This window comes from Tursiops truncatus, chromosome 2, assembly GCF_011762595.2.
Source record: "Tursiops truncatus isolate mTurTru1 chromosome 2, mTurTru1.mat.Y, whole genome shotgun sequence".
Classification (NCBI taxonomy): domain Eukaryota; kingdom Metazoa; phylum Chordata; class Mammalia; order Artiodactyla; family Delphinidae; genus Tursiops; species Tursiops truncatus.
The window spans coordinates 160,145,552-160,159,201 of record NC_047035.1 but is presented as its reverse complement, the minus strand read 5'-3'; the positions used below and the strand labels follow the sequence as shown (position 1 = coordinate 160,159,201).

General features: G+C 40.0%; 1 protein-coding gene and 1 long non-coding RNA gene across 20 annotated transcripts in view; one reads left to right on the top strand and one right to left on the bottom strand.

The window, feature by feature from the left end:
• The window catches only part of CCDC7 (coiled-coil domain containing 7), a 271,954-nt gene that overhangs the window by 164,676 nt on the left and 93,628 nt on the right, over positions 1-13,650 (top strand). For all 19 annotated transcript variants that reach the window (XM_073801610.1, XM_073801617.1, XM_073801609.1 and 16 more), the window contains one exon: positions 1,568-1,678. In XM_073801610.1, coding sequence (XP_073657711.1) covers positions 1,568-1,678 — 111 coding nt within the window. The remainder of the gene's footprint in view (positions 1-1,567; positions 1,679-13,650) is intronic.
• Positions 1-13,650, bottom strand: part of LOC141278105 (uncharacterized) — a 63,938-nt gene that overhangs the window by 41,778 nt on the left and 8,510 nt on the right. The window lies entirely within an intron of this gene.

Here is a 13,650-nt window from a genome sequence, read left to right as displayed (position 1 = left end):
AGATCTGTAAATCAAGCATCAGATGGGGGTCATGGGACCTGTTGGAGGGTCCTTAGGGCACCCTCTTGGTTGTGTCCTCACTGAAAGGAAGCAGCCTTTCTGGTAACCCCATAGATGGGTGTCATCAAGGACTCCACATGGGCAAATGAGAGTGCAAGTGGTCAAAGAATGTCACTAATTGCTGGACCGCTTTTTATTTATTGGAGTTGATTAGCCCAAGTGTGGCAGTCTTATCCTCTGGAATGAGATGTCATGCCCCTTAGAGGACATGTCCAGGAATTTCACTAAGTTACCAGGTAACTAACTGTACCTTGTGTGTACTGATGGCCCAGCCAAGAGCTACTGGTGGGTTCACAGGGATCTAATCCTTGTTGGGGGTGTCCTTGTCTGGGCCCACTTGAATGAAAACTAGTCCTCCCTTTGAGAGCAGGCTGCTTAGACGTCATGAGCTGTGCCCTGGTTATAGATATTTGAGCAATTTGGTGGCCATGTGAAGGACATTAGTAGGATATTGCAACTCCTTTCATATAAGGTTAAACTAATAACTGGGATCATTTATGTGGAGAGGGATGCAGCAAAGGGCATTTGATTTGCATATTGAGGTCCTTCAGTTTGGAAAACAGCCTGTATGACAGTTACAGTGTAGGTACCACCGGGTCTCACCGCTGTACTATAGCATTGACCTACCAAAATCAGTTGAGTCACATGTACTTGAGGCTGTGTGCAAAGATCAAGTTAGTTATTCAAATGGGAAATAGTCTCATGGAGAAATTTCTGTTTATTAAGCTCAGCAGTGAGAGCAGTTTATGTCTTTTTCTTCCCAGGAATTAGTTTGGGGAGACACAAGTGGGAGGCACTGTTTAGTCTGGAGGTTCTCAGTCTTCCACGTGCCCCTCTAAAATGCCCCTAAATACAGCAGTTCCCATGAGGGAACTGAATTCGAGTGTGGGTGCACATAGAAGATACATCTACATCATTACACATTCAGTAGCGGGGACCATAAAAATGGAGTTTTGTGGTTGCCTGAAAGGATACACTCACAGTGTAGTGTTTGACCAAGGGTGTCCTTGGTGGTGGCCTCAGATGAAAAGCCAGAGAGCTTTATCTCTTTCCCCCAGCACCTGGTGTCAGAGGCTATGGAGATCATGGTCGCCTGTGCACCAGTAGCCTAAGGGCTCTACAAATGCAGCAGTGCCCCACCCCACTTTGAATTCTGACCTTGGCATACATGCTCAGATCACCACCCGTGGCAGGAATATTTTGTGTATGTATGTGTGTGTGTATATATATTTATATATATATATACACACACACATACAACAGATATATATAGATAGGTAGATCAATAGATATTGCCTAGAAATGTTAGTGTTACACCTTCTTTAACAAATGCCCATTAAAAATATCCTCTCAAATTTTATGTCACGTCTGACATTATGGTAATTTACTTATAACTTTATCAAAATGAGAGAAAATTTTGCTGTATATATGTTATAAATTTGAAATCTAGAGATTGCATACTAGATATGTTTTTCCATGGAGGAACTAAATGCATCTCTTTATGTAGCTCATGATGACACACCAGACAAAAATCCTGTGCTTAAACATCAAGATTCAGTGTCAAAACTCCCCATGCAAGTACAAAAACAAATAACTTCCAGAGGAGGACAACACAGTAGTAAGTATAACAATTATAGGTACCTTTAAATGTTAAAAAAGTAATCACATCAGAACTTATTTCTTTAGTTCATGAATATGTATTTGAGCATATAATTTATAGGAATTTTACACTTTGATCTAAATGTGAATACCATAAAACAACTAGAGAAGAAGAAACATTTAACATTTGGTTGGAATTTCTTGTTATAAAACTACTTCATGGCGGGACTTCTGCACTCAGTGTCCACCAAGATCCATAACTGTTCAGTAGTCTTTCAAAGGGTGTTTACTTTCAGTTAACGGTAGAAGATTATGAGTCCAAAGCCAGCTGGCACCTCTGATGTGTGGCAGTGTTCTTTTGCTAAAGGCTCCAATTGGCAAACAGAGAGGTTGCTGAGACCCGCAACCTAAAAGGCGGTGGATTCAAGGGGGCAAGGAAAAGGGTTGCCTGTGTAGCCCGTTGGAGGTTCTCTAGGGTATCCTGTTGTCAGGCCCCACTCAGGGTAAAGGTCTTTTTGGTTACCTGATTGATGGGTGCTGTCATCAAGGTGGCCTTGTAGGGGAAGTTGTGAGTACCAGTATCTGAATACTCCCGCAAGTCACTGGGCATCCTTTGTGTTTGTTGGGGCTGAGAACCTGAGCATGACTAAAACTAGGCAGTTATTGTCTCTGGACTGAGAGCTACTGTCCCTTCTCAGTTTATTCCCAGAAATTTCCCAGGATTCATAAGCCCTTGTGCCTTGTCCATAGTAATGTCCTAGACATGTTGCTACATGTGCGTCAAAATGGCATACAGTCCTGGTTGAGTAGTACCCTTTCCTCGACCCACTAGGAGGCATTCATTAATATATGGAAGGCTAGGGCTCCATCTGGAAGTGGGACTTCTTCCTGCTCATGGCCTTGTGGAAGGACATTAAAGGTGTATTGCAACGCATTACACCAAAGGCAAACTGATCCTGATCATCTGTGTGGACAGGGATGCTGAAAAGGGCATTTGCAATGTGAATTGCTTCATACCTATTTCCCTCAGCTTCGGCAAAAGCTATGTCAGTCACAGTGTCAGGTAATGCTATTGCCATAGCTGTACTACATCACTGAGCCTGATTTTTGCTTGAGTTTCCAGGTACCCAAGGCCTTTTGCAAAACTCAGATAATGAACCTTGGCTTCCTTAAGCACAGCAATGGGGGCAGTTTTGTTTGTTTGTTTTTGAATTCCTGAGGCAATTAATGCTGTTTTTGAGAGACAATACTGCTAGCAGGTAATAGTTTGGTAGGTTTACAGTCTTCCATATGCCCCACTAAAATGGTCTTAAATGCAATAATATCCTTTAGGCTTTAGAGTAAGTGTAATCCGGTATACATATCGATAATACATCTATAACAATAATCCATTCAGTAGTGGTGCCACAATAATGATATGTTACACCTGTAGTCAGGCTGGGTAAGGATCTTGGTGGTGTTGGCTTCAGACAGAAAATCAGAGAGCATTATCAATTTTCTCATTCTCATTCCAGGGGATTGGGGGTCACCATCAACTGTGGACCATTACCAAAGGCCCAAGAAATGCAATTCTCCCTCATGTGTACTCTGAACTTTGACCCTTGGCATAGGATCTCACTTCTTCACTCTGGACTTAGGAACATTGGACATTTCATAGTCTTGTTTAATCCAAAAAGTTTGGGTAAAAGTTGGTAAGGCTCTATGATTCATTTTAGAATTTGCTGGAAGAAGGAAAAGAAATAGCACTTCTGTTAGTCATAGGGGTCATTATTACCTGGCATACCCTATAGGGGTTGCCATTTGGCCCCTTAAGGTATGCTACTTGGCCATGAGTTCCTAAGTGGAGAACCCATTAATCTCTTCTTTTGAGCTCCCACTGTTTAAAAAACAGACCCAGAGGTATTGGGAGAGCACTACCCAAATTCTCCACTAGTGTGTTCCCAGTTACCATTTTCATGTCACCTTATGTGATGGTCTCTCTCTGTTATTTTGGCAGTAGTTACATTTTCCCTGCCCAGGAATTTGTCAGTTAAGTTCTGGATTATGTCACTAACAGACGGACCTGATGTTATGAGGAGCTTTAATTGAGCTTGATAACCAGCAGGAGTGGCACTAATGAACTTAGAGTCTTGTTAACAATCTCATCATCCACCACTGTCACTCTCTCATTGTAGAACCAAGGGACCACCAGTGTAGTCTGCAGGGCTGCTATCCTCTGGAAACTTGGTCTAAACATGTGTTTTAGTCATAGATAACCCATCTGGTGGGCCAAAGCTGTCACAGCCCAAATGGTTTCTAGCTGAGGAAGAAGGACTTGAGTGTTCCTCTTAGGAACACTTGATCAAACTTTCTGCTGTCAGACACTCTTAAGGAGGTCCACCCACGAAGTGCCACTGATCCTAACTAACTTTAAGAAGAGCTAACACCAGTCCTTCTCAAACTCTTCCAAAATTGCAGAGGGAGAAACCCTCCCAAATTCATTCTACGAAGCCACCATCACCCTGATACCAAAACCAGAAAAAGGCATCACAAAAAAAGAAAATTATAGACCAGTATCACTGATGAACATAGATGCAAAAATCCTGAAAAAAATACTAGCAAACAGAATCCAACAGCACATTAAAAGGATCATACACCACGATCAAGTGGGATTTGTCCCAGGGATGCAAGGATTCTTCAATATACACAAATCAATCAGTGTGATACACCACATTAACAAATTAAGGAATAAAAACCATATGATCATCTCAATAGATGCAGAAAAAGCTTTTGACAAATTTCAACACCAATTTATGATAAAAATTCTCCATTAAATGGGCATAGAGGGAACCTACCTCAACATAATAAAGGCCATATATGACAAACCCACAGCAAGCATCATACTCAATAGTGAAAAACTGAAAGCATTTCCACTAAGATCAGGAACAAGACAGGGATGTCTGCTCTAACCACTCTTATTCAACTTAGTTTTGGAAGCCCTAGCCACAGCAATCAGAGAAGAAAAAGAAATAAAAGGAATACAAATTGGAAAAGAAGAAGTAAAACTGTCACTGTTTGCCAATGACATGATACTATACATAGACAATGCTGAAGATGCCACTAGAAAACTACTAGAACTAATCAATGAATTTGGTAAAGTTGCAGGATACAAAATTAATGAACAGAAATCTCTGGCATTCCTATACACCAACAATGAAAAATCAGAAAGAGAAATTAAGAAAACACTCCCATTTACCATTGCAACAAAAAGAATAAAATACCTAGGAATAAGCCTGCCTAAGGAGGCAAAAGACTTGTATTCAGAAAACTGTAAAACACTGATGAAAGAAATCAAAGATGACATAAACAGATGGAGAGATATACCATGTTCTTGGGTTGGAAGAATCAGTGTTGTGAAAATGACTATACTGCCCAAAGCAATCTACAGGTTCAGTACACTCCCTATCAAACTACCAATGTCATTCTTCACAGAATTAGAACCAAAAACCTTACAATTCGTATAGAAACACAAAAGACCCCGAATAGCCAAAGAAATCTTGAGAAAGAAAAACGGAGTTGGAGGAATCAGGCTCCCTGACTTCAAACTATACCACAAAGCTACAGTAATAAAGACAGTATTGTACTGGTGCAAAAACAGCCATTCTGGCTGGTGTGAGGTGATGTCTCATTGCGGTTTTGATTTGCATTTCTCTCATAATTAGTGATGTTGAACATCTTTTCATGTACCTCTTGGCCATCTGTATGTCTTCTTTGGAGAAATGTCTATTTAGGTCTTCTGCCCATTTTTTTTTTATTGGGGTTGTTTGTTTTTATGCTATTAAGCCACATGAGCTGTTTGTAAATTTTGAAGACTAATCCCTTGTTGGTTGCTTCATTTGCAGATATTTTCTCCCATTCTGTGAGTTGTCTTTTTTTTTTTGTTTATGGTTTCCTTTGATGTGCAAAAGTTTGAGGTTAGTTAGGTGCCGTTTGTTTATTTTTGTTTTTATTTCCATTACTCTGGGAGACGGATCAAAAAAGATATCGCTGCCATTTATGTCAGAGAGTGTTCTGCCTATGTTTTCCTCTAAGAGTTTTATAGTGTCCAGTCTTACATTTAGGTCTTTAATCCATTTTGAGTTTATTTTTGTGTATGGTGTTAAAGAGTGTTCTAACTTCTTTTTTTTACATGTAGCTGTCCAGTTATCACAGCACCATTGATTGCGGAGACTGTCTTTCCTCCATTGTATAGTCTTGCCTCCTTTGTCATAGATTAATTGGCCATAGGTGCATGGGTTTATTTCTGGGCCTCCTATCCTATTCCATTGATCTGTATTCCCATTTTTTTCCAGTACCATACTGTTTTAATGACTATAGTTTTGTAGTGTAGTCTGACATCAGGGAGCTTGATTCCTCCAGCTCTGTTTTTCTCTCTCAAGATTGCTTTGGCTATTCGGGGTCTTTTGTGTCTCCACACAAATTTTAAGATTTTTTGTTCTAGTTCTGTGAAAAATGCCATTGGTAATTTGATAGGGATTGCATTGAATCTGTAGATTGCCTTGGGTAGTATAGTCATTTTGACAATATTGATTCTGCCAAGCCAAGAATATGGTATATCTTTCCATCTGTTTGTGTCAACTTCTATTTCTTTCATCAGCGTCTTATAATTTTCAGAGTACAGGTTTTTTGCCTCCTTAGGTAGGTTTATTTTCAGGCATTTTATTCTTTTTGATGTGATGGTAAATGGGATTGTTCCTTTAACTTCTCTTTTTGATCTTTCATTGTCAGTGTGTAGAACTGCAACAGATTTCTGTGTATTAATTTTGTAACCTGCAGATTTACCAGATTCTTTGATGAGCTCTAGTAGTTTTCTGGTAGCATCTTTACGATTTTCTATCTATAGTATTATGTCATCTGCAAACAGTGACAGTTTAATTTCTTCTTTTCCAATTTGGATTTCTTTTTCTTCTCTGACTTCCATAGCTAGGACTTCCAAAGCTATGTTGAATAAAAGTGGTGAGAGTGGACATCCTTATCTTGTTCCTGATCTTAGAAGAAATGTTTTCAGCTTTTCACTGTTGAGTTTGATGTTATCTGTAGGTTTGTCATATATGGCCTTTGTTATGTTGAGGTATGTGCCCTCTATGCCCACTTTCTGGAGAGTTTTTATCACAAATAGGTGTTGAATTTTCTTAAAACCTTTTTCTGAATCTATCGAGATGATCATACGGTTTTTATTCTTCAGTTTATTGATGTGATGTATCACACTCATTGATTTGTGGATCTTGAAAAATCTTGCATCCCTGGGGTAAATCCCCCTTGATCATGGTGTACAATCTGTTTTCTATATTGTTGGATTCAGATTGCTAGTATTTTGTTGAGGATTTTTGTGTCTGTGTTCATCAGTGATATTGGCCTGTAGTTTTCTTTTTTGTGTGGTATCCTTGTTTGGTTTTGGTATCACAGTAATGGTGGCCTCATAGAATGAGTTTGGGAGTTTTCCTTCCTCTGCAGTTTTTTGGAACAGTTTCAGGATAGGTGTTAACTCTTCTCTAAATGTTTGATGGAATTTGTCTGTGAAGCCACCTGACCCTGGACTTTCGTTTGTTGGGAGTTTTTTAATCACAGTTTCAATTTCAGTACTTATGATTGGCCTGTTCATATTTTCTGTTTCTTCCTGGTTCAATCATGGTAGACTGTACGTTTCTAAGAATTTGTCCATTTCTTCCAGGCTGTCCATTTTATTGGCATATAGTTGCTTGTAGTAGTCTCTTATGATTCTTTGTGTCTCTGTGGTGTCACAACTTCTCCTCTTTCATTTCTAATTTTAGTGATTTGAGTCCTCTCCTTTTTTTCTTGATGAGTCTGGTTAAAGGTTTATCAATATTGTTTATCTTTTCAAAGAACCAGCTTTTAGTTTCATTGATCTTTGCTGTTGTTTTCTTCATCTCTATTTCATTTATTTCTTCTCTGATCGTCTACTAGCTAGGTTTTGTTTGTTTTCTTTCTCTAGTTCCTTTAGGCATAAGTTTAGGTTGTTTAATTGAGATTTTTCTTGTTTCCTGAGGTAAGGTTGTATTGCTATAAAATTCCTTCTTAGAACTGCTTTTACTGCATCTCATAGGATCATTGTGCTTTCATGTTTATTTGTCTGTAGGCATTTTTTGGTTTCCTCTTTGATTTCTTCAGTGAGCCATTGGTTGTTTAGTTGCATATTTTTAGCCTCCACGTGTTTGTGTTTTTTACAGTTTTTTTTTTTCTTGTAGTTTATTTCTAATTTCATAGTGCTGTGGTCACAAAAGATGATTGATATGATTTCAGTTTTCTTAAATTTACCAAGGCTCGCTTTGTGGCCCAGCATGTGTTCAGTCCTGGTGAATGTTCTATGTGCACATGAGAAGAATGTGCTGCTGCTTTTGGATGGAATGCTCTAGAAATATCAATTAAGTCCATCTATCTAATGTGTCATTTAAGGCCTGTATTTCCTTATTAATTTTCTATCTGGATGAGCTGTGCATTAATGAAAGTGGGGTGTTAAAGTCCCCCACTATTACTGTGTTGCTGTTGATTTCTCCCTTTATGGCTGTTAGTATTTGCTTTATATATCGAGGTGCTCCTATATTGGGTGCATATATATTTACAGTTGTTATATCTTATTCTTGGATTAATTCCTTGATCATTATGTAGTGTCCTTCTTTGTTTCTTTATTTATTGTAGTGTCCTTCTTTGACTCTGTAAAACAGTCCTTATTTTAAAGTCTATTTTGTCTGATAGGAGTATTGCTATTCCAGCTTTCTTTTGATTTCTATTTGCGTGGAATATCTTTTTCCATCCCGTCACTTTTAGTCTGTATGTGTCCCTAGATCTGAAGTGGGTCTCTTTCAGACAGCATGTATATGGATTTTATGTTTGTATCTATTCAGCCAGTCTATGTCTTATGGTTGGAGCATTTAATCCATTTATGTTTAAGGTAATTATCGATATGTATGTTCTTATTGCCTTTTTGTTACTTGTTTTGGATTTGCTTTTGTAGGTCTTTTTTCTTCCCTCCCTCTTTTGTTCTCTTTGTGATTTGATGACTAACTTTAGTGTTGTGTTTGGATTCCTGGCGGGTATGGGATTTGATTTTATTGTGATTGTGTCCCTCCTACCATCTCGTTTTGGCTTCTTCTTTGTCTTTGGATATAGGGTATCTTTCTTTTGGTAGGTTCTAGCTTTTTTTCATTGGTGGTTGTTCAGCAGTTAGTTGTGATTTTGGTGGTTCTGTAAGAAGGGGGTGAAGTCATGTCCTCCTACTCCACCATCTTGAGCTAATCCCAAGTCCTTTTCTATAGAGTTTTACATTAAATACATCAGAAGAACTTTATTTGGTTCATGAATGTGTCTTTGTACATATATTTTATAGATGTTTTAAACTTTGACATAAGATATGAATACCCTAACAAAGCTATAGAACAAAAGCAAATGTATTCTATGTTTTGGTTGGAATTTCTTGTCCTAAGATTATTACATGACCAAGGTCATGCTCTCAAGGCCAATAACAGACCAATAATTGTCCCATAAAGGATATGCACCAACTCTCTCATAAAGGATATGCAATTTTTAGCCAGCTCTGGCAGATTGTGGACCCAAAGTCCATTGAATGCCTCTGATGTATGGTAGTGGCCTTCTGCCATAGATTCCAGTAGGCAAAGAGAGATGTTACTGAGAGTCCTAACTGAAACAGCAAACGAAAATCAGAGGGGTCCACAAAAAGGGCATCTGGGGTAGTCAGTTGAATGGCTTCCAGGGGATCCTGTCCATCAAGGCCCCAGCCAAATGTAGTCATCTTTATGGTAACCGGATTGTTGGGTGCTGTGTGATCCCTGTGAGAGTGTGGCGGTATCTGTATAGTCCCACCAATTGCTCAGATGATTTTTATTTAGGGGGACAGAGAGGGCCGAAAGCATGACAGTCATCTTCCCTGGATTATGCCCCTTACAGATCATGCCCAGGAATTTTACTTCATTTTTAGGTCCATGTACCTTGTTAATAACAGCCTAGCTACATGATACTTGTAGGTGAACAGGACATCCAGTTCTTTTTGGGTAGTGCCCTTGTCTGAGGCCACTAGGATGATTTCATCAATAGAGTGGAAGGTTAGTGCTCCCTCAAGGAGCAGGACTTTTTCCAAGTCTTTACCTATGCATTATTACAGGTAGAGAATTTAGGGAGTCTCATGGAAGGACATTAGTGGTGTAATACAACCCATATTGCGTACAACAAACTAATTCTGAACATGCATATGGAGAGGGATGCTGAGAAGGGCGTTTGTGATGTCAACCACAGGACACCAAGATTCTTTATCTTGGATGATATAACCTCTATAACTGTCACAATGTCAGGTACCACTGGTGCCATAGGTAGCTCTAACGCTTTGTGTAACCCTAATCAATTTAGAGTCTGGGCACCAAAGGTCTTGCACACAGTCCAGGTGGAGTTACTGAATGGAGAAATAGTTTACAGATATTTGTTGGCCTTTGAAAGCTCAACAATGAAGACAGTTGCCCCTTTTTATTACCAAGGCCTGTGACTTTGTTTTTGGTAGACAGAGGTGCTAGTTGCCAGTAGTTTGGTAGATCATAATCTTTCACATACCCCACTAAAATACCCTAACTGTAAATCTTATCTTGGTGGGGGGTAGTTAGTGCTGTTTGATATAAAAAGTACATTTCTACCAATAACATATTCGGTGGTGGAAACCACAATAATGGAGGTTTGTAGTGGTCCAAAGGGCATTCACTCATAGTTGGGTTTGGAAAAGAGTCCTAGTGGTGGGTGGACTAAAACTACAGAGAATTATCTGTTTCCTCCTCATCCTTTTATAAGGGACTGTCGAAATCCCAGAAATTTATTCACCAGTATCCAAAAGGCCCAAGAAATGCAGTATTTCCCCTCCACAGTTTGAACTCTGACCTTAGCATATGTCCTCAGTTCCCCACTGGCGACATAGAGACCTTGTCTAACCTCTAGTCACGTTTATTTATGAAAGCTTAGAGGTCTGAGTAAAAGTGGGAAGGATCTGTATTGATGGATACCACCAGGCACCATTCTTGCTAAGTTTAATAAGATTACATCCTTCATTAAGGAATCAAACTACCCAAGGCTCTAAGGCCTCTTCAGGTCACTGGATAAAGTGATTCCAAAGGGCTCTACATTATTTTTAATTAAAGGGACAAGCTTTAATAACTGCTGTGTTCTGGGCTCTGTTTTGGCACCAAGAATGTGCTTGGAGATAACAGTAGTCATTGGATACAGTTCAACTCACAGAGTCTCTGATTGTTGGATCCATCATCAGAGAACAATAATCAGCATCTAGAGAATTGCTTCCCTAGCTTTTTTAGAGTCCCTCTGTTGGTTCTCTAATTGGACTTACTGTGGGAACTCAGCCAGGGAGTTGGGAGCTCAAGGGAAGGACCATTCCCCTGAGAACTGAAAATCTTATGTAAACAATCCATTAGCACTCTCCAAGAGTGTTTTGTGGCATCCACTGTCACTGTCTGAGAATCACTGGCATAGCTGATAACGAGCCCTGCTGGACTCACGCAAACAATCCACTAGTACTATGTCAGAGCACCCCCAAAGACTTTTTTCATATCTCCCAAAGTTGCCCAGTAGAAGTTTCAGTATTTTGCTTTTCTAGAAGAGCATTGTGTTTCATCGACCGCCTGCTCAGTGTGTCAGTTTGTCAAAAAGTGAGCTGCCAGTTTTTAGTTGGTAAATTAAGACTAACTGAAAGTAACAAGTATTTATTTATTTACTGAGTATAAGCAAGAGCCTAAACAAGAAAGGGCCCTAGCTCCACCAATGTTTTATTTGCCCCACAGAATGGCCCAGAGGTGGGTCATGTGCATCAGAGCAGATGAGAGGAACATCTTACTGTGGACTAAGTCCTCCCAAAAGCCTCTGATGTTTTATGGACCCAAGTGCCACGAGGAAGTAGAGGAGAGAGGGCTTAGAATGGAAAAGTGTTGAACCAGAATGGAAAAAGAGTTTTTAAGGCCACCCAGTAAGATGGTCTAGGCAGAAGTTCTGAACAGTATAATGCCTCACCTGAGGTCTCCTCTGCCTCATAAGGAGTTTTCCCAATGGATACACTTGAGCTAGAATGCAGATATGCCAGTCCGGATGGATCTTAGTCCATGACTGCAACTACCTCCAACGCCTGCAGTGCACTGGCTGTGCCTCAAATATAGTATGGGGTGTGAAGTTTTTCCCAATGACAGCTGCCAGATAAGGCCTCTGTAATTGTGCATGGTTGAGCCTGAAAGATCACACATAGAATTTTGGCCTGGAGTCAGACTCTCCCCAGTTTTTATATGTATACCTTTACCTATATCTATACCTATTCTGATCATCTGTGTGGACAGTGATACTGAAGAGAGAGTTTGAGATGTAGTACACCAAACTTCTTCATCTTGGGTAGTAGCCTCTGTGACAGTCCCAAAGTCAGTTAGTGCCAGTGCCCAGGGCTGCACTACAGCATTGAGCCACGATCAGTTGAGTCTCTACGCGACTGAGGCCAGGTGCACAGGTCAAACAGGGCTACTGAATGGAGAATTAGTCTCAGAAAACTGTGGCTCCATTAAGCTCAGCAATTAGGATAGCTATATCTTTTCTCTGCTAGTCCATTGATACCTTACTGGTAAACAGTAGAACTGCACAGTGTTAGGAGGGTAGGTTTATGGTCCCCACGTGCCATAAAATGTCCCTAACTGCAGCAACTACCTTCAGGACTTTGGAGTGAATTCAAGCAGGGATACACTTAGACAGTACATCTGTACCAATATATATTCAATAGTGGGAGCCATTACAATGGTGGTCATAACAATTGTAATGCTCCAGTGGGGCCCACTTATAGTTGTATCTGGTAAAGGTTCTGATGGTATTGGACTGAGACTCAAAACCAGAGAGCATTGTTTGTTTCTTCTTTGTATTAGATTCCTAGCACTGCTGTAACAAAGTACCACAAACTCATTGACTTAAAACACAGAAATTTATTGTCTCAGAGTTCTGGAGGCTAGAAGTCTGATATCAGGGTGTCAGCAGGGATGGTCACTTCTGAGGGATTGTTATTGATAATCTGTTCAATACTTCTGTTCTAGCTTTTGGTGGTTTGCTGGCAATGTTTGGTGTTCTTTGGCTTCAACATTTTAAAGTTTTTTTTTTTACAGCAGTAGCCCACTTCCCAGTACCAGAAATCTATATGAGTTTGCTTGGACTGCTATAACAAAGGACCGCAAACTGAATGGTTTAAAAAAATATTGTCCTACAATCAGGATGGTAGAAGTGTGGGATTAGATATTGGTAGGGTTGTTTTCCTCTGAGGACTTGAGCAAAAAAACTGTTTTTTGCCTCTGTCCTACCTTCTGGTGGTTTTCTGGCAACATTTGACATTCCTTGGCTTGTAGATTCATCACCCTGATCTATGCCTTCATCTTCACAAGGTGCTCTCCCCATATGTTTGTCTGTCTCTGTGCTCAGATTTCCCATTTTTATAAGGACTAGGACCCACTCTAATAACCTCATGTTAACTTGATTACCTCTGTAAAGACCTTATTTCTAAATAAGGTCACATTCTAAGGTACCGTGGGATAAGAATTCCCTCTTGGTAGAGGGGAAGTGGGAACAATTTAACCTATAACCCCCTCATTGTAGTGTCAGGGATTGTGGAGGGCACAGTTAACTATGCACCAGTATCCAGGAGACCCAATAAATGCGGTTCTCCCCTAGCTCCCCATTGAACTCTTAACCTGATATAGGACCATTGTTCCCCACTAGAGACATAGAAACCTTGGCCCAGCCACTAGTCTTATTTATTTTTAAAAGCTGAAAAACTTGGTTAAAAGTTAATAGTGGATTTTAATTCCCCACCCCTACCCCCAGGTTCACTGGGAGGAGCAGAGGGAATAGCACTTGTATTAATCGTAAGGCCATGACCTTGCAGACTCTAGTGGAGCAGCCTAGTGGATC